This window comes from Lolium perenne, chromosome 1 (assembly GCF_019359855.2).
Source record: "Lolium perenne isolate Kyuss_39 chromosome 1, Kyuss_2.0, whole genome shotgun sequence".
Classification (NCBI taxonomy): Eukaryota; Viridiplantae; Streptophyta; class Magnoliopsida; order Poales; family Poaceae; genus Lolium; species Lolium perenne.
This window is the reverse complement of record NC_067244.2, coordinates 235,881,126-235,905,482: the sequence shown is the minus strand read 5'-3', so window position 1 is coordinate 235,905,482 and position 24,357 is coordinate 235,881,126. Positions and strand designations below refer to the sequence as shown.

Below are 24,357 nucleotides of genomic sequence, written 5' to 3'. Positions count from 1 at the left end.
TGGGTCAATATCCTGATGCTCAAGCAGGTAATAGTTGGACCCTTTTTTAGTTTCAGCCATAGCACAAGTTAGGGATCGATCTTTCTCTTTGCCCCTCCCATGTTTTGTTTTCATGCATTGCAGATTCAGGTCAGGGTCGCTATTGTTAGGAAGCAAAGGGATCAACCTGCATTAGGTTTGTCTAGAATATGTAGATGTGATATTCTTCTCAAAAGGTGGAAATATATTATTATTTTTAATTGTCTCATTTCTAAATTATGCAGTTAATCAGTTGTTCACATGTATGCATAAAGCCAAGTTATATGGCAGTATGTTGTTATGATCATCGGATCCATACATAAGATGTAGGGAATATGTTAGTATCAATCTGAATGATCGTGCCCCTATAAAAATAGTAAACAATACAGAGAAAAAATAGTTTACAACATTTAGGGGGTTGGTACGTCTTTTATTATTTATATACATATATTCGAAAAGTAGCAAAAGCCCACTTTGCCTCTTATTTATCAGGTTCGTTCTCTCTCAAATGTGCTTTCTTGTAGGCTCAAATACTGAACTAAACGTGAAAGCAAATTTCTCTTGTTTGCTTTAGTTCCCTGGTCATTTTTTATTTGGTTTGTGCAGATCTGTTTCTACATGGGTTCATGCTCTCCTATAGCCTGAACTAAAAGTCGAAGGAGACTCTTTTTGCTTGATTTAGCAAGGAGGATACATGTAATTTAGAAACCAAAGAAATATAAAATCCAAGAGCAAGGAGGATATGGATTTTATTTTTGTAATTCTCCGTGTAATCCTAACACATGATGTGAGAATTTCCCACATTATTAGTCATTTCTGCTTCGTTTATTTGTTCATGGTAATAGCACTTCCAGTGATTTAAGTTTGGTTAATCTGAGATACTCTTTTTCTTGATTATATAATGCCGTCAAACAGACTGGAGCAACGACTGATGGTGTAACCTGAATGCAGTGGAGGTTATGGAGAGATGCATGTCTGGGATCCACTCTTCCATCGTACACCACGGTCGGCGTAGGAAATCGCTAACCCCAGGTGAACCGTTGTCGATTCGTTGTAGTTTTTTCCTGTTCATAGTATTATGTGCTTCACTTAATTTATTGATACTTCTATGGTTTCTCTAATTATAGGTTACCTTAGGAGCGACTAATTAAACATGGTAAGTAATTGTAGTTTCCCTGTTAAATTATATTTCTTATCTTGGAGTTCTGCTCTCCGTTAAACAATTATTTTGGCAATTTGGTCAAGAGCTCATCATTAATAGACTGGGAGTTTATGTGTATTTCATGAAGTTTTTCTGTGAAATACGATGCTTAATCTGGTTTGAGCTTCGTGATTTTATCACAAATTTCATTTGCTGAAGTAATACATTTGGTTGATGGAGCTCTAAATGATTTCCTATTTTGATTTCTGTCTTTGTTTTGCAGACATTTGTAGGCAGCAAGAAGATCGTTGGTGTGTTCTACCAGGCCAGCGAGTACGACGAAAATTCAATAGCTGATGCAGTGCCTCAAGTTATATTTCCCATCCATAATTACTAAAATTTCAGTTATCAATATGCAGGTTTTTAAATGTTTTTTGTGCAAGCTTTGTACTTGAATTTTGAGTATCTTTTTGTATCTTGGTATACTCATAGTATGGGTTCTCCGATGATTTCTTTCTTCAGAGACAAACCGAGGATATATTTACTAATTCTTTAGGAAAAGGAAAACTTTGGTAGGTTCAACATTGAGAATATTGGTCAGCGCCGCAACAATATGGATCAGTAGATTATCTTGGATGATCTATATTGGTAAGCCATTTCTCAGTGCCTTTTTTAATTGTTCTGTGCAGTTTGGGTTCCGTAATCTCTCTCCACGTAAGTGTATTTCAGATTTTGAGTTAGCATATTCAGCTTTTAAAGTGCCACGTAAGTGTATTTCGGATTTTGAGTTCCTAATGCTACTGTTTTGGAGGCCAAAACTGTAGGGCGCTATAAAACCTTTGACCTAAGCATACTATGGTAGTCCAGTTCTTTTCAGTTTTCGTGTGTTCTTTTGCTAGCAATGCTTGTTCTTTGCTCTTTTTCGTCAATTGATATTTATTAACCGTATCCAGTAAAATAAAACAGATAATTATTAACTATTCATTAAATGTTTGCTTATCATTGATGTTTACAAATGTGTATGAATTAAACTTTGAAACTTCACGGGATCGTGCACAAGGCCCACATCTGACTGCCTGCTTAGTACCCCTTGATCACTTATAGTACCCCAAACATCCGACTGCATTTTCCAACTGAAACGAAAAATGACTACCGAAATTGCATTGTACATCCAGAATAAACCTAAGAAAACATGATCTGTGTTTGGTGTACTACAAAAGGTCTATGCGCCTAGAGCGAGCTGTGATTGCCATGACAATACAACATCGAATGGAAGGGCCAAGTAGAAGCTTCACTATAATTGTGCATACCTATATTATTAGTACTCCCTATTATTATCCATGGAATATTTTGTTTTGTTTTAATTTAGAGTGGTTCTAAAGATTAGTGCATTGGGTTATTTATCTGTGTTCTTATCTTTTTCTTGGAATGCCAGCTGATGCCCATATACGAAGACAACTAGAAAGAATTCTTGAGTGGGTTGTCAACATTGAATGATTTCTTTGCAAGGTATTTTCTCCATCTGAGCATGTTAGGAATTAATTTAGTTTCTGTAGTGAATTTGTGTCTCTTTTATCTTACTTACACATGCACTATGTGGCAGATAGTTCAAAGTACATCTAGGACTGGATTGGAGTTTGTCGCCTCCACCACCTGATTCCTGATTTTTCACATACACCGACTTTGTTTGCTTGAGGAAGATGTCCATGCTTGTGCAAGTTTTATGATGTATCCTCAAAGATTCTAATTATTTGGAAAGAATTCTGGAGAAGGTAAGTAAATCAGAAAAAGTGTTCTTATCTGTCCTACAATCAGTTTTGCTATTCCTGCTAATGGCTCTTCAATTGCTGCATCGCTGGTCAATTATACTATATATCCCACCTGGAAAAAATGCAACTTTGTTTGGTTCCTTGCTGTCTTTCCAAGACTAATCCACCTTTTCTATTTCTTTCGATCCTATGTGACTCTCTATAGTGCGTCAGCTCAAATCCCATGAACTTGCCCTATTGTCTTAAAGCGAGCTTTCTTGATCAGTCAGTGGCCTCTTTGCTTATCTCCTTTGTTTATATATATAGTAACACATGAACTTTTTAAATAGTTAGATATGGAAACGCAGATGCAATTTCAGATTTTCAGTACGTTTTAACTTGACAATCACCGCAACTCTGAGTGACTATAAAATCAAGATTTAAACTGAATTATGATGTTTTTTATGTAATGTAGAGTTCTGCAATGGATGATAGAGAATTTTTTCTGGAAATATTTAATTTTGATTATTTTAATTATTGGCCACAAAATATATTTGGGGTTATAATAACTACGCATTAAAATCATATTTTTTTTGGGAGAAGCCATACTTTGGAAAGCAAATAAAAGTTATGTCAAAACTGAGCTCTGCAGTGTGGTCAAAGATTTTTTTTTTTTAATCTACCACTGAGAGACTCCTTGTTGAGGGTATCAGCTTGTCACTATGAATTACTAGCTGAAGGAAGTTCAGAGTAACACATCTCATGCAGGCTAGCTATTTACATCTTGCATCTACAAAGACATCAAAAAACATGAAATGGATGAAACTATAATTTGGTAGCTAACTGAACTATACTTCATGGATAACTAGATTTAGTTGTCGCTTCAGGTGATAGGATAAGATCCTTTTAGACCATTTCACTTCCAAACTACAAACGTTGAATATCTGTAGAATGGTTCGTACTTTCTTTGCATCTTTCATTGGGCTGCAGCCTTTTAATTTGAGTCCTCTCTGATGTGTGCAGACATGGACTGTTTTCAATGGCTTCTCAGTTTCGAAATCAGCTCCTCTCTTGATGTATTGTTATGATATTTCCGCACTGCTGTAAACATTTTGAGTAGCTCTAATCGAACAGCTTATCTCGCACTTTACACTGTTGGGCCTCTCCCATAATGACTTCAGAAGTAATTTATGTTAGACGTGGCTGCCTCTTGAGAGTGCTATTATAGTATTGTTTGGCCAAAAAGGATTAGAGGTACATTATATTTTTCATATGGTTTGTATTGTAAACACATGTCGTGATACTACTAACATAAAATATTTTACCCAGCGATTGACTATGTGAAAGGCCGGGTGGCGTGCGGATTGATAGACTTATTTTCTAACTATTATCATCGATTTGTACAAATGCTTGATGCATTTATACAAATGCTTGACGCATTTTGGATAACGGGTCTTTACAAATCATAGTGTTAGTTATTGTAACATATTCCTCTATTTATGTGGTTGCATATAAGCATTTGCTACTATTTTCGTGATTTTTTGTATTTTATTTATCCTAATTTCATCCTATTGACTTTGTTTCGAAAATCATTTAGCCATGTGATTTCATCGTTGTTATGCAACGTGTAAATTGACGCCAGTTCCACGGGGTCGTGCGCCAAGGCGCACATCTAAATCTAGTGTACATTAGTACACAGCAGCTAGCATGAGTTGCAATGATTTGCTATAGTAGCAAGCTATAGTTCACGTACGTGAGAAAAGCAAGGTCGCATTGCAGGAGAGAGAGCGCGCGGAAGAAAGCTGGCCAGCTAAGCGCGTGGAGTGGGTGCGGACCAGAGAGTAAAATGACGCGCGAACGAGCCGACATCGTGCGGGGCAGCGCGCTAACTAGACGACCGATCTTTTGAGTTGGATCGGTCGGTGGATGACAGGTATTTTCCTTTACCCAGATGCTAAAAAGTGCTTGGATACTATTTAACAAAACGAGCACTCGATTTTGTGCCGTCCGATCTTTTCATCACGGTCCATCACGAGAGGCTTCCGGGCGAGTCTGTTCTGACAGGATTACACCTGAGCGCCCTCTTTTTTTTTCCTCGCTCATCTCTCCCACCACTCCCAAATGTGTCGCCTCTTGGTCCCTATTTCTCCCCCACGATGCCGCCGCCAACAACTACTGCTCCGGCCGCCGCCACCACCTCCTGCCGCCGTCGTACGCCGGCACCAAACCACGCCCGCCTCCTGCACCAAATCCCCACCAGCGCCATGCAGCTCTGCCCCCATGCGCTTTGTCATGGATAACCCTAGCTTCGCGTCCTGGGCTCGCCGACGGGGCTCCGGCATCCACCACTCATCTGCGCCGCCCTGCCACGGATGCCTCCACCATTTCCTTGCTGCTGCCCTACCACCACGCCTCCTAGGCGCGCCCCGGAGTTGGCTTGGGCTGCCGGCGTTGCTCCCCGCATCGGCTTGGGCCGCCGGTGTTGCTCCCCGCACCAGCGCCTCCTGTTGCACCCTCGACGCCCCTGAGCTCCTCTCTGCAGACATTGCTCTTTGGTACTCCTACTGGTCCACACCGATTCCCACTCCTTCAACCTCGAGCCCCAGATCGACCATGCTGCCTCAGCCTCCCCTGGTTGCATGTGCTGCCTTGGCTCTATAGTGGTGTGGTGCTGCTGTTTGCCTGGCCTGTCCGTGGCCTTAGGCTGGAACATCAAGGGCGTCTGTACTGGCTAGAAGACCTTCTGCCATGTCTGCAAAAAGTAAGTTGGTTGTGCATTTGCAATTTATCTGGGTGTGCACTAGGTGTTCGTTCAATTTATCTGGATGCCTAACATTTTACACCTCATTGAGTTGTTGTGCTAGTGCCAATTATCTACAAAAACTGCACACTTGGTTTAGATGATTCGGTGATACTTCATACATTTGGTGTTGTTATGTTCTGGCTATCTTGAGATGGTTAAACTAGGACGTTAGGATGCAGGTGGACTTGTCCGCGGCGTCTACGTCTGCGATGGTATTATTGGCAAACACTAATTGCATGTTTAGTGGTGTCCGCATCCTTGAGATAGTCCATCCGCAGACCCTAGCTTCTACAGTACTAATGTACATGTATATGTAGCTTAAATAGTAAAAGTCATTGCACAAAGTAGCACCACACCGTGCGAGAGCCCAATCACCTCAAACACACCACAATCATGCTTCAAACTAGGAGCACACAAAGACACAAAGAAGATCTAACAAATAGGAATCATTCTTGCAGAAACAGCCGCCGCTTTAACTGCTTGTAGAGGGACAAAACATGGCCGCCGGCGTCGCTCCTCATAGAGGGAAACGTGGCTGCCGGTCCGACGATACTCATGGGAAGAACAAGAGAAAGCCACCATTATCGCGATGGCTCATGAAGCGCGTGTCGCTGGCCGTCGTTTTGATGGTGCGAGGATGCGAGCTGTTGTATTGCCAGCCTACGAGGAGATTCTCGTGTTAGCGGGCGAAACTGGCCTAGCAGGATAGGCAGGGCGTGTTCACCATGTCTGTTTATTTTCTACAGCCTGTCTGTTCTTCTATTTAGGAGTTTTGAGCGGCGCGGGCAACATGGCCTCGCGGACATCCGCGTCCAGCTACATCCATACTAGGAAGATACATAACCATAAAGATTTAAGAGTTTTGAGCGGCGTGGGCAACATGGCCTCGCGGACATCCACGTCTAGTTGCATCCATACTAGGAAGATGCATAACATGAAGATTTTTTATACATAAAAATAAATGTTCCTAATGCTTATGTGATGAAGCGATCCCAACCCGCCTCCTCTGGTTTGATCTACTGCCATATCATGGAATTGCGATCTGGTTTGGCGTGAGGCTTATTTATAGATGCGCATGAGGTGTGGTCGATAATTAACGGCATATCTAACCAAGTTGTTTTCCAAGAAAGTTAATTATTTGTACAAGTGATTAAGTTGTTTCCACCATCTAACTAAGTTGTGTTTTTATCACCTAACCAAGTTGTTTTACAAGCAATGTCATGAGTTTTACATAGTGATTTAATTAAGTTTCTTCTGTTAACATGATTAATTTGTTCCCACCATCTAACTAAGCTGTGTTCTATCGCGTAACCAAGTTATTTTTGAAACAATGTCCTGATTGATTTAATTGGGCTGCTTCTATCAACATGCTTAAGTTGTTTCTACCATTTACCTAAGTTTGTTTTTATCGCCTACCAAGTTATAGAAGCAATGTTCCTAAGTTGCATAGCGATTACAATGATAATGCATAGCATTGGCCTGAATGCAGAGTGGAGATCTTGTATTTTTTAGCCATCACATGTTAGTATTTCGCAGCGATGTGAGTATTTTCACGATATTTATTGTATTTCCAGTATGTTGTATAATGATTTTTATTTAGTTGTTTGACCAGCATGACTAAGTTGGTTACTGAATTCATATTAGTTGCTTCTCTGCCAGCATACCTTAGTTGTATTTAACTGCTAGTTAAGATATTTTTTCAGCACCATATTAAGTTTTGCATGCTTATTTCATTAAGTTGGTTTTCAAACATGCTGAAGTTGGTTACTGAAACCACCATAGTTGCTACTCTATCAGCATGCCTTAGTTGTCTTGTTAACATGTTTAAGTTGAGTACTGAAATCAATTAAGTTGATTACACATGCTTAAGTTGTTAGGTATTGGTACAATCTATCTAGGTGTTTCTATTGAGCAACATGCATGAGTTGTCCAGTAGTGGGTGTCTACAATCTATCTTCGTTTTCGTTTTCGAGCAACATGCATAACTTGGACATTGGTCTAATTAAGTTGCCCTTGCCAATATGCTTAAGGTGCTTATTTGTGATATTGCTAAGTTGTACCTTTAACCGGTGGATCCCTAGCAGCGTAGCTAGTACCATCTCCAGCGCGGCGGCGGCAGAGGCCATGGCGCCTAGCTCGAGCAGGTGGCAGCGTCCAATGCCCACGACTCTCACCTTGATGCGCCTCCATTCGCGTTCCACCGTCGAATACTTCCAACGGAAGACGATGGCCTCTCATTTCGCCTCCTTCATTTGTATCCTGTATGGTTTTTTGCTTCATCAACATGCCATTAGTGGGCCACAAGTTTATTAAGTTGTTTCATTAACATGTGCGGGTTGACTTCTGAAAAATTACTAAATTGCTTTTACATGCTAGTTATGCTTTCTAGTTTATTATTCACATTCTAGCAAAGCTTTTTCCCCCCTCAAATAAACTGAATAGTTATGCCTTTTCATATTTCCACAAGTTGGTTATCGAAAGAGTTGTATTCCCCACTACTTGTCATGTACTAAATGAGGTTTCATAAGTTGTTTCATTAATATCTGTCAGTTAGCTACTGAAAAAGCAAATTGATTTTGCAAGCTTGCTAAAGTTGCCTACTGAAATTATTTGTGTCCACATGTTAGTTTTTTTTTCAGTTTCTTATTCGCATTCTAGCTATTTCTTTCCCTCGAACCGAACTATATAAGTTGGATTCTGGCTTAAATTAAGTTGCCTTTCACACCTTCCTCTTTGTTGGTTACTGAAAGTTATTAAGTTGCACCCTCCTAGTTGTCATGTATTTGAGGTTTCATTAAGTTGTTTTCATCAATATGTGTAAGTTGGCTACTGAAATAAGCCAAGTTGATTCTGCATGCATGCTAAAGTTGCGTGCTGAAAATTATTAAGTTGCATCTACATGTACTCTCTTCGATCCATAAAAATGTCGGATGATTTAGTACTAACTCACAGGAACTTATTATGGATCGGAAGGCGTAGCTGGTTTTCAGTTTATGTAATCACATTCTACTCTAGCTTTTTATCCTGCACGAGGAGATCATGTGTTCATTTCTGATCTACAGAAGTCGCAGTTTTTAGTCAACTCCAAAACTCCATGGAGATGAGGAAGATGAGGAAGACACGTATCTGGAGGAGGATGAAGAGTGGGTGTAGTTTGCCAAGCGATCTCACGCGTTGTTGTCTTCTGTTTTCCCACTTATGTGTAACCTCTTTTTTTTTTCCTTGAGCAATGCTATATACTGGTACGATCAGACTAATAGCAACGTGGATCAGTATGTGGACCAGATGATGGGAAGCCTCCACGAGTCTAGTCATACCTGTACATATCCGTTTTTCCTAGTCGAGTGCTTAATCGACCTAACTAGCACCCAGATGCTAGTTCGGGCAAACCAGCATCCGGATGCTGGGATGGACTAACCAGCACCGGATGCTGCTTAGCCGTGTCCTTCCTTTAAGTTATGTGGTAGTTGGCAGCTGGGACCTGTACTTGTGTCCCTCTCCTCTTCGGTGTAGTATCGATCTGAATATCTGATTGGCAGCTCTGCGAGCTAACTCCATTATTTCAGATGGAGTACTCCAAAGCCTGAAGAACTTCAAAACGGAAGGATAGGCCCTGAACACAATCTATCCAGGAAATGGCATCTGCGGAGCACGGCAAGAAGCTGCGGATCCTGCTCATCCCCTTCTTCGCCACCAGCCACATCGGTCCGCAAACGGACCTCGCCGTCCGCCTTGCCGCGGCCTGCCCTGACGCCGTCGAGCCGACATTGGCCGTCACCCCGGCGAACGTCGCGGTCGTTCGGGCGGCACTCGATCGGCACGGCGCCTCCGCGGCGAGCAGCGCCATCAAGATAGCCACCTACCCGTTTCCGCACGTGGCCGGCGTCCCACCCGGCGTGGAGAACCTCACCCCCGCCGCCGGCGACGCGTGGCGCATCACGGCCGCGGCCCTCGAGGAGGGGCTGACGCGGCCCGCGCAGGAAGCGCTCATCCGGGACCTGTCCCCCGACGCCATCATCACGGACGTCCACTTCTCCTGGAACTCCATCGTCGCCGGCGAGCTCGGCGTGCCGTGCGTTACGTTCGGCGTCATCGGCGCCTTCTCGTCGCTCGCCATGCACCACCTCAGCAGCACACTCGACGGCAGCTCCGAGTCCGACCAACAGGAGGTGGTGGTCCCTGGGTTCCCAGGGCCGGAGATACGGATCCCGATGGCCGAACTGCCGGAGTTCTTGAGGTGCCAGCAGAAGAACGAACGGTTCAACACGACCGTCCAGGGGATAGGTACTACGGGCTTCGGCCTCGCCCGCAACACCTTCTTCGACATGGAGCAGCAGTACTGCGAGCTGTACGCGCGCCACGGCTACGTGCATCGCGCCTACTTCGTCGGACCAGTGTCGTTGCCGTTACCACGGGGCGGAGCTGCAGGCGTCGGCGAGTCATCACGCGCCATCACCAGTTGGCTGGGCTCGATGCGGACATGCTCGGTGGTGTACGTATGCTTCGGCACCTACGCTTTGGTCTCGGACGATCAGCTCCGGGAGCTGGCTCTCGGGCTGGAAGCTTCCGGCCATCCGTTTTTGTGGGTGCTGAGGGCCGACGGGTGGACACCGCCGGCGGGGTGGGAGGAGCGCGTGGGGAAGAGGGGGATGCTCGTCAATGGCTGGGCGCCACAGACCGCGATACTGGCTCATCCGTCCGTTGGGGCGTTCCTGACGCACTGCGGCTCGAGCTCGCTGCTGGAGGCGGCGGCGGCCGGCGTGCCGATGCTGACGTGGCCGCTGGAGTTCGACCAGTTCATCGGAGAGAGGCTAGTGACGGACGTTCTCAAGATTGGCGAGAGGGTGTGGAGCGGGCCACGGAGCACGAGGTACGAGGAGAAGGTGACAGTGCCGGCGGAGGCGGTGGCGCGGGCGGTGGCGAGATTCTTGGAGCCTGGAGGAAGAGGAGAGGCAGCCAGGGTCAGGGTGCGGGAGCTCGCCCTCAAGGCTCACGCCGCCGTGGAGGAAGGCGGGTCCTCGCACACTGATCTGCGCAGGCTCATCAACGATCTGATAGAAGCAAAGGAGGCCGCCGCGCGCTGCCGACAGTGACACTGTTGACCACTCGACGTCGAGCTGAGCTGTCTGGTGTCTGCTGCCATTCGTACGTGGCGATCCCGCGTAATCAAGTGTTTGTTTGGAACCTAATCCAACATTCGGTCCTTGGTGTCAAGATTTGACTGTCTACTCGGATAATTAACCCGAGTCTCTCCTGTTTTGTTCTCCTATTTTTGTGCCACGTTGCGGTGCAAGCTGGTACTAGAATGCTATCCTATTTCTAACATTTTTCTTATAAAAAAGTTACGATTATGCTTAAACTCTTCAAAGCTAGGCACATCTGCGACTTATAATCCTTTGAAGATACAAACCAAAAGAATAGGATCTTTGTTTTTGGCTTCCAAAATCCAAAAGCCAAAAAAAGCACCTATTTAGGTGCTTTTGGTGGCTTTTGCCAAAACCAAAAGCCAAAAAAAGCCACAACAAACACCCCCTAAAGATCTTATGGTTAACACGTAATATGCAAAGCTAGAATCACTAGATGATATTTGTTGTTAATCCTATGTAATATAGATTGCAATGGAACCTCCACCATCAACTCGAACCGTAGTTCCGTTGCCCACCACATAGTCATATTCATAAGTTTATAAGTAATATTTTGCTTTCCAATGCATGAATGATATGAATAGTACTTTGCGAGTAATTTGATAAAAAATAATCAAATGGCATGAGCAAGTGTTGAACTTGCCTTTCTTGACTGCAAGATTATGCACGCAAAAGCTTCAAGACTGTGGCGGCTAGGGTTGGAGGGAAGGGATGGTGTGCGCCCCTGCCCCGTCCCCTCTTTATATAGGGGAGGGTCGGCCAGGGCTTCCTTGTCCCCTCCTCCAAGCCCTAGGACCGGCGCACAAAGGGAGAGGGGGGAAACTTGCCCCCCAAGCCTTCCCCCTTTAGGGTTTCCTCAAAACCCTAGGGGGTTGGCCGGCCTGGGCCTTGAGACTGTGGTGCGCCTAGCCCATTAGGGCTGGGCTGCACCCCCTCGGCTCATGTGGCACCTCCCAGGGTCATAGGATCACTCGTGGCTCCTCTGGAACCTTCTAGAAACCGTCAAGTCTTTCACCAGAAAATTCCCGAACTTTTCCGAACCCCGGAAAATGACTTTCCTTATATGAATCTTATTCTCCAGACCATTCCAGACCTCCTTCTGATGTCCTGGATCCCATACGAGACTCCGAACCATATTCGGTCTCCATCTCATATTCCATATCTATTAAACAACATCGAACCTTAAGTGTGTCACCCTACGGTTCGCGAACTATGCAGACATGATCGAGACACCTCTCTGATCAATAACCAATAGCGGGACCTAGAGATCCATAATGGCTCCCACATATTCAACAATGACTTCACGATCGAATGAACCATTAACATACAATACCGATTCCCATTGCCGCACGATACTTTACTTATCCGAAGTTCGATCGTCGATATCTCTATACGTAGTTCAACCTCATTACCGATAAGTACTCTTTACTCGTACCGTGATATGTCATCCCTTGTGACCTAGTCACATGCTTGCAAGCTAATTGGATGTCATTCCACCGAGAGGGCCCAGAGTATATCTATCCATCATCACGATGGACAAATCCCACTCTTGATCCATGCACTTCAACTTATACTTTCAGAATACTTAATGCCACCTTTATAACCACTCATTTATGAAGTGGCGTTTGATGTCATCAAAGCATCCATCCATTGTAAGTGATTACACGATCTCATGGTCGAAGGATTAGGTTAATATGTATCGAAAGCTTATAGCAAGACAAACTTAATGACTTGATCTTATGCTATGCTTACTATGGGTGTGTGTCTATCACATCATTCACCTAATAATATGATCTTGTTATTAATAACATCCAATATTCATGATCAGGAAACCATGATCATCTATTAATCAACAAGCTAGTTTAACAAGAGGCTTACTAGGGACTCTTTTATATTTACAAAACACACAAGTATTAATATTTTTGGTTAATACAATTATAGCATGAGATGTAAACATTTATCATGGACACTAAACTATAATAATAAACACTTTTGTTATTGCCTCTTGGGTATATCTCCAACAGTCTCCCACTTGGACTAGAGTCAATAATCTAGTTCACATTTGTAAAGATCTAACATCGTGGCCTTCTGGTGCTTATCATGTTTGCTTATGGGAGAGGTTTCAGTCAATGAATCTGACATGCTCAGAAACGTTTGTATTTTGACATTCATTAGATCTTCACGCATCACTCATTTTTCAAATGAGTCGGCATTAATCGTATATGTTTGGTCTTCTGTGGAACCTTAATTCCATTTTCTGAAATATGTTACCAATATTGTCACACACAATATATCTTCATAGTTCTGGCACTACCAGAACTACACCAACTTCTCAAAGAACTCCTCGAATCAAACACCCTTGGTCATTGTCAAAGCAATAATATACTCTACCTTCGTTTGTAGAATCCGTCACGATATTTAGAACTCATCTAAATCTAGCATATACTTCTTCTAGCCCATATTGCTACCTTTTAATGAACACTTAGCCTAATTGAGATTTGAAATTCATTTTTATATGTGACCAAACTAATATCGGTGAAACACCTTACACGATTTGTTTGTCATTACCCCATACAAAACTATATATATATCCTTAGTTCTTCTAAAACCCTCAGGGATATACTTATTGTTGTCCAATTATCATCACATGAATCATTCTGGTATATGCTCGTAACACTTTAGAGCACAGGACATCTAATTGTGTACATATTATTTATGATCTAAAATCACTCATGTGTTTTTACTCATTGAGTGTCAAATACACAAAGTTTTGTTAAACTTTCACATGGAAAAGAACACATTCTTGACGTTTTTATATTGAACTACTTAAATACTCATTCTATGTACTTTGACTTAAACTTATTATGCGCTTCGATCTATATAGATCTTGACGCTAAATATGTTCTTAGTCCATATCCTTTCATTGAACTTAATTCTTAATGAAACCTTTTAATCACCTCAAGTACAAAATTACATCATTTATAATCAATGATATGTCATCCACATAAAGTATTATAAATATGTCTCAGTGCTCCTACTTAATTTCTTGCAAATTCAAGCATCTTCATCGTTTCCGATAAAATCAAAACTCTTTGATTATTTCATCCGGTGAAGATTCCAGCTCCGAGATACTCACTTCATCCATTGAAGTTTGTATACCTATCTAGTATTCTACGGACAAGTAAAACTCTCGGTTGTATCTTGTATACACCTTTAATACACACTTCTGCTAAGGAATGTATTTCTATTATCCTACTAACATATCTGATAAATGAAATATGCAGCGTTTACTAGAATATAATCTGCATAGACTATAAGCATCGCTACAAAAGATCTAATCTTATCGCAGTCAACTCCTTGAACTTTGTCGTAAACAACCTTTCGACAAGTCGAGTTTATTCAAGGATATTGCATCCATGTCCATCAATTTTATAGATCCATTTACTTTCAAAAAGTTTTCATTTCTTCAGAAGGTTTACCAAGCTCCAAGCTTGATTATAGATACAATCTTGGATTTCATGGCACTTAGCCATTTTAACGGAGTTAGGGCCCATCGTAGCTTCTTTGTATGTAGTTGGTTTATCATTGTTAAAAATCAATCATTTGTCCACAAATTATTTATTTGATCACAAAGTATACCATACCTACAAGGTTCAATGGGCACTTCGATCTCCATGGCTATAACACTTTGTAGAGATGGGAGCCATGAGCGTCGTGGCTGCTCCCAGAACCTTCCGATGCTACGCTACTCTGCTCATTATGCTCAAGTTCATTAACCTTATCGAGTTCCATTGTCCTCCCACCCAAATATTTTGTGAGAAACAATTTCTTAGAAATAAGCAAGAAACATCGACAAACACTTTTGTCTTTGACTTCATAGTGGAAAGAATCCCCAATTTGTACTCTGGGATAACCAACAAAGACATTCATTCGATTTTGGTTGTAAACTCATTTACTTATGCTATGCATAGAAAAATTTAAGAAAGGATTATTAGGGTTTATACCCATGCCATAACACGTATGGTGTCATTTCAACGGATTATGATGACGCTCTATTTAGTGTAAAATCGGTAGTCTCTAAAGCATAATCCAGAAAAATATAATGGCATCATTTTATTTTATCTCATTATTAATCCAACAAGGTTTGGATACGTCTCTTGAATACTCCATCATAACTATGGTGTTCCGAGAAACGTGAGGTGTGGAACAATTTTGTAACTCTCTTAGATGTTCGCTAAAACTCGTATTTCGAATATTTCCACCATGATCCAATCATAGATATTTGACTTTTCTATTACGATGATTTCTACTTAATGCTGAAATTTATTTGAATCTATTCAAATGTTTCAGACTTCTTCCTCATCGAAAAATATATCCACACACATATATATATATACACTCAATTCATTGTTCGAAGTCTTCATGAAGTAGAAGAATCTTCCGCACACAACTATGCCCAATGAACCATATACATCGTCATGTATATTTCCACTAAGCTAGTTGCCCGTTCAATTCTTGGCCTATAAACAATGTTTCAATCATTCTCTTTTTGAAAAGATTTTCAAGTGCCAAACAATTCAAATTCAAATGACGCCAAAAATCCATTTGCATGGAGTTTCTACATGTGTTCCTTTCTAACATGACCTAATTGGCGGTTCCACAAATAAGTGGAATTCAAATCATTTGCCTTATGGCATTTTAGCGTCAGTGTTATGCATGTGTGTTTCACCATCAAGATTTATAATAACTTATCCATCGTACATGGAGTACATTCATAATTTGAACAACTCATTGTTTTCAGTTGACGAGAGAAAAATAAAAATTATTAAGTTCTTTATTATAAATCTGAAGGGCTAGGTAGAATGCCAACGACAAACATAATAACACTTTATTTTTTTCCAGGCGTGCATTATTGCCACATTATTTGTCAGTTACTTAGGCCATTGTATTCTTATATTGCATAGTGTTGTATGACATCTCATACAAACCAATATGGTACAAATACCCAAGAATTCTGTTGTGTGACCAAGCAAAGAATACATTCATAACATGTATATCATCTATATACACCTAAGCTAGACTTTCTAGTCTTTTCTTTCTTTCTGCCAAAATCTTTTGTAGTTTCTCTTTTGTTTTTCCTCATATTTCATAAAACACTTCAACAATAACTTCTAGGCTTGTTGGTTGATACGTTGCAAACGTATCTATAATTTTTGATGCTCGATGCTTGTTTTACACCAATTGCTATATGTTTTGTTTACACTTCATGGAATTTTTATGCATTTTTTGGAACTAACCTATTAACAATATGCCACAGTGCCACTTCCTATTTTCTGCTGTTTTTGTATTTCAAAAAAGTTGTACAGGTAATATTCTCGAAATTAGACGAAAGAAAAGCTGGACCTCCTATTTTTCCCGACACGAAGACGGAGTCCAAAATAGAGACGGAGGAGGGCACCAGGGAGGGCACACTATGCCTAGACGCGGGCCTCCTGGCCGCACCTAGGAGTGGTGTGCCCCCCGGGCACCCACTGACCTCGCCCTTTCGCCTATATATTGTATTCGATGCGAAATCCCTAAATACCAGAGCTTCCATCGACGAAAAGTTCCGTTGCTCCGCCACCATCGAAGACAAGTTTCGGGGGACATAAGTCTCTGTTCCAGCACCCTGTCGGGATGGGGAATTGCCCCCGGAGCCATCTCCATCGACTACACCGCCATCTTCATCATTGTTGTTGACTCCCATGATGAGGAGGGAGTAGTTCTCCCCCGAGGCCGAGGGCTTTACCGGTAGCTATGTGGTTTATCTCTCTCTCTCTCTCTCCCATGGTGTGATATTTCTGTGATCATGAGCTTTGTAATCTAGTTGAATAAGTAGATGTTACTCTTCATCTATTATGCTACTCAAGTGGTTTTATTATTGTGATCTCCGGAGACACCTTGTCCCATGGAGTGAAGGTGACAGTGCATGTGCGCACCGTGTGTGGCTCTTCGGCAAAAGATTATAGAAATACTTTTCATGAGTTATAATTTGTGTTGGATATCTCTATGAAATTGTGGTGTTTGTTAGTACTATCTTTGGATGCTCAAAGTGACAGAGTGGGGTGTCCCTAGGTTGGGAATGCGAACTTGAAGGTGTGCTTTTGTAGCCCTGCGCGGTGAATTGGTGTTCGTTATCCAACCGGAGAGTGGTTCCGAGTAGCATAGTGAAGAGATGATATTTATGTATTCAATTATGATATTATTGTTCGGAGTGTCCACTAGTAAAATTATGATCCCTAGGCCTTGTTTCTAAGCATTGAAACACCTTTTACAACCAGTTCTGCTATATGTTTGCTTGCTGCCATTTTTATTTCAGATTGCAATTACCACTTATAATCATCCATATTACTTGTATTTCACTATCTCTTCGCTGACCTAGTGCACCTATACACCTGACAAGTGTATTGGGTGTGTTGGGGACACAAGAGATTTCTTGTATCTTAATTGCAGGATTTCTTGAGAGGGATATCTTTGACCTCTACCTCCCTGAGTTCGATAAACCTTGGATGATCCTCTTAAGGGAAACTTGCTGCTGTTCTACAAACCTCTGCACTTGAAGGACCAACACTGTCTACAAGAATAGAAGCGTGCATAAACATCATTGGTCAAATACCAATAACCTTGATGTTTGTACTTTGAAGTTTATCATCGCATGACAAGTGTTCCGGATTTCACTGTTAGTAACCTAGCTTTTAATGTGATGAACAATTTCACTCATAATTTTATACATCAAATCATGACAACTTCATGATGAAGCCACTATGGCTCATATGTGGATACGTGAATAACGTTAGTGCCCAACTAGCTAGCAGATCGAGATGCCTAGAATCTTCAACCTTCGTACATTCTCATAAAACATGAGTTTATGTAGTCTCACTAAATTATATTCTATCATCTTGCAATAAGATCTTAGATATCACATATATCTCATACCTCGCTTATTTCTGAAAATAAACTTTTCAGGTCCTTACTTTTCAAACGGATTTGAACATCAAATTTCACAGAGACAAGATAATTTTAGGTACTAATTGAAACCATTGCATTGCTCTTCGAATCAGAAATTGGAGGTTTACCTAAAGTTTGCAATAAGTCTTTAATCATTTCTTGTTTAAAAATATGGTACAAGTCCGTAAAGTTCCTTTCAAATTTAACAGTTTTCTTTATCTCAATTATAAGACTAGCGCATGGTAGATAACGGACGTTAATTCCACAAAATTAATACAAAATACAATTCAGACTATTTTAATCAAATTACTAGTGAATTCCCACTTAATTCAACATTCCTCATAGTTGTTTAGTGGCACACGATCCAAATTCACTACACCAAGTCCGATCATCACATGAGATGATGTAGTTTCAATGGTGAACATCAACATGTTGATCATATCATCTATATGACTCGTGTTCAACCTTTCGGTTTCCTATGTTCGGAGGCCATGTCTGTACATGCTAGGCTCGTCAAGCAAACCCAAGTATTTTCGCGTGTGCAACATGGCATACACCCGTTGTGTGTGAACGTAGAATCTATCACATCCTATCATTACGAGATGCTTCAAAATGACAAACTTTTACAACGGTGCATACGAGGGGAGAACACTTTATTATCTTGATATTAATGTGAGGGGTCATCTTATAATACTATCATCGTGATCTAAAAAAAATAAGATGCATAAAATGATAAACATCACATGCATGGATAATGTGATATGATATGGCCTTTTCTTATCGTGCCTTTGATCTCCATCTTCAAAGCACATGAGCATGATCTCCATCATCACCAGCATTGCGGCAAGGTCCATGGCACCGCTTCCTGGTTGTCCACCATCCATAGTAACTATTACAAATACTAACTCATAGTAATGAAATAAAGCTATTACATGGTGATTGACACGCAGGTCAAGAAACAGTAAAGACAACCATTAGGCTCCTACCAGTTGCCATATTACAATAAGGATCGTCTCATACATCATATATAAACATAATCACATAATGGCCATATCACATCACATGCCCATGCAAAAACAAGTTAGACGCCTCTAATTTTCTTTGCATGTTTTACGTGGCTTGGGGCTTTCGAATAAGAACCGTTCTTACCTACGAACAAGAACCACAACGCTGATACAAGTGTTGTCAAGTGCATATTGTAAATTGGATCTTAACTATGGTGGGAGAGATAGACACCCGTAGATCCACTAATGCAATACAAGTTGCATGTCAAGCGTGGAGCAGGTTTCATGTGTGCGGTCATGTAAGGTTATCCCGGGCCGCTTCATCCCACCATCCCTCAAGATGCAAAGTACACAAAAAGAAAATAACAATAAAATCATCAACGCCCACAAAACCATTGTGTTCTACTCGTGCAACAGATCTATGCATAGACACGGCTCTTATACCACTGTAGGGTTCATTGCATGGAAAACAAAAATTTCTACCACAAAGATGAATAAATCCAAAATCCATTCTATGGAAAAAGCCAAGATCTAATCTATGAGATCAGAGCAACGAGATAGATGAGAAACTAACCCTCGAAGATCCAAAGCCTTAACGAGAACTGATCTGGTGGTTGATGAAGAGGTTCCTTCCGGTGCTGCAATCTGGCAGCACTTCTGTACTCGGTCACACGTATGGTGTCGATGAAGACCTTCCTCTCCCAGTTCCAGCGGGCAGTGGAGGTAGTAGACCCACTCGGAATCCCAGCAGCACGACGGCGTGGTGGTGGTGGTGGAGGAGAAATTCTTGCAGGGCTTCACAAGCCTGCGCAGGAAGAAGGAGGAGGGAGAGAGGTGGTGGCTAGGGTTGGAGGGAAGGGGTGATTTACACCCCTGCCCCTGCCCTCTTTATATAGGGAGAAGGGGGAAACTTGGCCCCACGTCTCCCCCCTTTTAGGGTTTCCTCAAAACCTAGGGGGTTGGCCGGCCTGGGCCTTGAGGCTGTGGTGCGCCTGGCCCATTGGGGCTGGGCTGCACCCCCTCGGCTCATGTGGCCCCTCCTGGGGCCATGGGTCTACTGGTGGCCCCTCCTGTCTTTCACAAGAAAATTCCCGAACTTTCCGAACCCCGGAAAATGACTTTCCTTATATGAATCTTATTCTCCGGACCATTCCGGACCTCCTCGTGATATCCTGGATCCCATCCGAGACTCCATCTCATATTCCATATCTACTAAACAACATCAAACCTTAAGTGTGTCACCCTACACTTCGCGAACTATGCAGACATGATCGAGAGACCTCTCCGATTAATAACCAAGAGTGGGACCTGGAGATCCATAATAGCTCCCACATATTCAACAATGACTTCTTGATCGAATGAACCATTAACATATGCTACCGATTCCCTTTGTCGCGCGATACTTTACTTATCCGAGGTTCGATCATCTGTATCTTTATACCTAGTTCAACCTTGTTACCGACAAGTACTCTTTACTCGTACCATGATATGTCATCCCTTGTGACCTAGTCACATGCTTGCAAGCTAATTGGATGTCATTCCACTGAGAGGGCACAGAGTATATCTATCCTTCATAAGGATGGACAAATCACACTCTTGATCCATGAGCTTCAACTTATAGTTTTAGAATACTTAATTCCACCTTTATAACCACCCATTTACGAAGTGGCGTTTGCTGTTGTAAGAGCAAGATCCATATCCCTTGTTTTGTGTGTTTGATAACAACCCTCGAATAATTCTAACCGTGCACAAAGATTGTCCTTGATAGGTTTGCAAGGTGTACGGTGCCCTCGCCGGACACATTATGATCAGAAGACTGAAGCGTAGTTCTTAGGCTTTCTGGTTTTGTGTTTGTGTCGCGAGGTAACATGGTAGGAGAGGAAAAGAGGAAAAAGCTGTTTTAGCCATAGCGGTACTACCGGTACCAGGAGCGGTAGTACCGCTACCCCTACTGGTACCGCTCTGAGATACCGCTCTGAGGATTGCACACGATATTGTCTCACAGTACTAGTTGCGGTACCTTTGCGGTACCATGAGCGGTAGTACCGCTTGCTAGCGGTAGTACCGCCCACGGTACCGCTCAAGTACCGTAACTCGTTACGGCAGTACCGCTTCGGTACCGCTCCGGTACCACTTTGAGTCCAGTAAGGTCTGGACCCTACTGCGGTACCTCGAGCGGTACCGCGAGCGGTAGTACCGCTCTGTGTCCACGTGGACAAGTACTGTGTGGATTTCGAACTCAGAGCAGTAGTACCGCTTGCACAAAGTGGTAGTACCGCTTAGGCCAAAACAACACATAACGGTTGGATTTGAGGGGACCTATAAAAAGGCCCCTTCTTCCCCAGCTCGTTTTCAGCTCTTCTCTCTCTCTCTCCTCCATTGTTGCTGAGCTCAAACTGAGGGGATCTCCCCAAACATCCAACCAATCTTTCTCATACTTTGAGGAGTGGTGGAGGAGACCCCGATCAATCGTTCTACCTATAGGGATACGTTGCATAGAAAACAAAAATTTTCCTACCGCGAGAACGCAATCCAAGCCAAGATGCAATCTAGAAGACGGGAGCAACGAGGTGATGATCGAGACTCACCCTTGAAGATTTCCAATGCCTACAAGATGAGGCTCTTGTTGCTGCGGTAGACGATCACTTGCCGCTTGCAAAAGCGCGTAGAAGATCTTGACGGTGCCACAATCGGGCAGCACCTCCGTACTCGGTCACACGTTCGGTGTTGATGAAGACGACGTCCTTCTCCCCGTTCCAGCGGGCAGAGGAAGTAGTAGCTCCTCCTTGAATCCAGCAGCACGACGGCGTGGTGGCGGTGGCGATGGAGATCTCCGGCGGAGCTTCTCTAAGCGTTGCGGGAGAGGGGGAGGAGTGGGGCGGCTAGGGTTTGGGGAGAGGTGGTGGCCGGCCTCTATGCTGTGCGGCCAGGCTGGTGGCTTGTGGTGGCCGGCCCCCTCCCCTTGGCTCCTCATTATATAGGTGGAACCCCCAAGTGTTGGACTACAAGTCTTCGAATAAGACCCCAACCCAAAAACCTTCCATGTGTAGGGAAACCTACCCAAGGTGGGACTCCCACCTCAAGTGGGATTCCCACCCTTCCATGAGTGGGGGTGGTCGGCCCCCTTGGTGGAGTCCACCTTTGATTCCCCCTTCTAGGGTTGGCCGGCCATGGGTCGTGGAGTCCCACCGGGACTCCGCCTTCCAAAGTGAATTCTTCCGGACTTTTCTAGAACCTTCTAGAACCTTCCATAAATTCACCGGATCATTTTAAATCTTATAAAATGACTTCCTATATATGAATCTTATTCTCCGGACCATTCCGGAACTCCTCGTGATGTCCGGGATCCCATCCGAGACTTCGAACAATACTTCGAACTCCATTCCATATTCAAGTTCTATTATTACAACATCAAACCTTAAGTGTGTCACCCTACGGTTCGTGAACTATGTGGACATGGGTGAGAACTCTCTCCGACCAATAACCAATAGCGGGATCTGGAGATCCATAATGGCTCCCACATATTCAACGATGACTTAGTGATCGAATGAACCATTCACATACGATACCAATTCCCTTTGTCACGCGATATTTTACTTGTCCGAGGTTTGATCATCGATATCACTCTATACCTTGTTCAACCTCGTCTCCTGACAAGTACTCTTTACTCGTACCGTGGTATGTGGTCTCTTATGAACTTATTCATATGCTTGCAAGACATTAGACGACATTCCACCAAGAGGGCCCAGAGTATATCTATCCGTCATCGGGATGGAAAAATCCCACTGTTGATCCATATGCCTCAACTCATACTTTCCGGATACTTGATCCCACCTTTATAACCACCCATTTACGCAGTGGCGTTTGATGTAATCAAAGTACCTTTCCGGTATAAGTGATTTACATGGTCTCATGGTCGAAAGGACTAGGTAACTATGTATCGAAAGCTTATAGCAAATAACTTAATGAAGTGATCTTATGCTACGCTTAATTGGGTGTGTCCATTACATCATTCATATAATGATCTAACCTTGTTATTAATAACATCCAATGTTCATGATTATGAAACTAATCATCTATTAATCAACAAGCTAGTTAAGAGGCTTACTAGGGACTCTTTGTTGTTTACATAACACACATGTATCAATGTTTCAGTTAATACAATTATAGCATGGTATATAAACATTTATCATAAACATAAAGATATATAGTAACCACTTTTATTATTGCCTCTTGGGGCATATCTCCAACACTACCGAGAGAAATTCAACCAATTCGTGGTAGTCCTTAGTGGATCTTGGTGGTAGAGTTCCTATTGTGGAATCTTGGAAGAAGTGGACCTATGGAGGCTAGCTTGGTGATGTACTAGCCCCATAGGTCGTTGGGAGCCTCCTTGTGTGTGGAGCTCGCCCCAACCTTGTGAAGGAATCACCGCCTCGACCGGTGCCTTAGTGGAGAAGGGAGAGCACCTTCGTGGAGCTCTCTCGAGGAAGAAGGTGAGGCCTTCCTTCGTGGTGTGGCCGTCTAGCCTCTTGTGTGAGGCTAGCACCTCCTCAACGCAGACGTACTCCCTTTTGTGGGAGGAACTACGGGAAACAAACCTCGCCTCGTCTCCGCGCCCTCCGGTTGTCTCGCTCCTTACTCTTACTATCTTGTTGATTCCTTTGCTTGTTGCACTTATCCTAGGATCATTGTAGGAACACCGCTATTGCTAAAGCTATCACCTTTACCTTCCATTGCACTAAAAATTGAAAAAGGCTAAAACTTGACGTAGCGTCCATTCACCCCCCTCTTGTTCGCTACGATCCATTCAAGTGGTATCAGAGCGAGGTTTTCTTGCTCGGGCTTTACCGCCTAAGAAATGGCCGAACAAGAGGTGGTTGTGAATGGAGTCCTTCCCGGTGAGCAATCATCTGCATCATCAATTGCCGATAATACTCCGACTACTTTGGATGACCTCAAGAAATTGGAGTCATCCATTTATCTCAAAGGAAAGGCTTGAAAACAAGGAGGAATTAGAGCTTATCTCTCTCACCCAAGCTTACGAGGAAGAAGTGTGCATGCGTATGTCTCTTGAAGCTAGTGCTCTTTTTCTTGAAGACTTCAACAATTCTCTCATCTCCCAACTCATCAAGGACCGAGACTATGCTCTTGGTTGGGTGGATGAGCTAAAGGCAAAGAGACATTATCTTGAAGAAAGCCATGAATGGTCGCTTGAGGATGTTGCAACCTTTACCAAGAAGAAAGAAGATGAAGGCCATAATTCATGTTGTGACAAGATCCTTGACGAAGTTTGCTTCTTGAGAAGACACAATGCTAAATTCTTGGAAGTCATCTCTACTCAAGAGGAGGCCTTGGATGTTTGAGTAAAGAGAAGGTACAATGTTGTGATCACGAAGAAGAGATTGCCACTCTAAAGAAACACAAGGCCAAGCTTTTTGAAGTGAATGAGAGGCAAAATGAGTCCTTGTTGGAGTGGATCCGGTTGAGCAAGGAAAATGTCACTTATTGT

The 24,357-nt window shown here is 42.8% G+C and overlaps 1 protein-coding gene across 1 annotated transcript; it reads left to right on the top strand.

The window, feature by feature from the left end:
• Positions 1-9,090: 9,090 nt before the first annotated feature.
• LOC127325639 (UDP-glycosyltransferase 73C5-like) lies at positions 9,091-11,069 on the top strand. Its single transcript, XM_051352448.2, has one exon. It carries the CDS (start codon positions 9,346-9,348, stop codon positions 10,801-10,803), a length of 1,458 nt encoding a protein of 485 aa, XP_051208408.1. The 5' UTR covers positions 9,091-9,345; the 3' UTR covers positions 10,804-11,069.
• Positions 11,070-24,357: the final 13,288 nt, after the last annotated feature.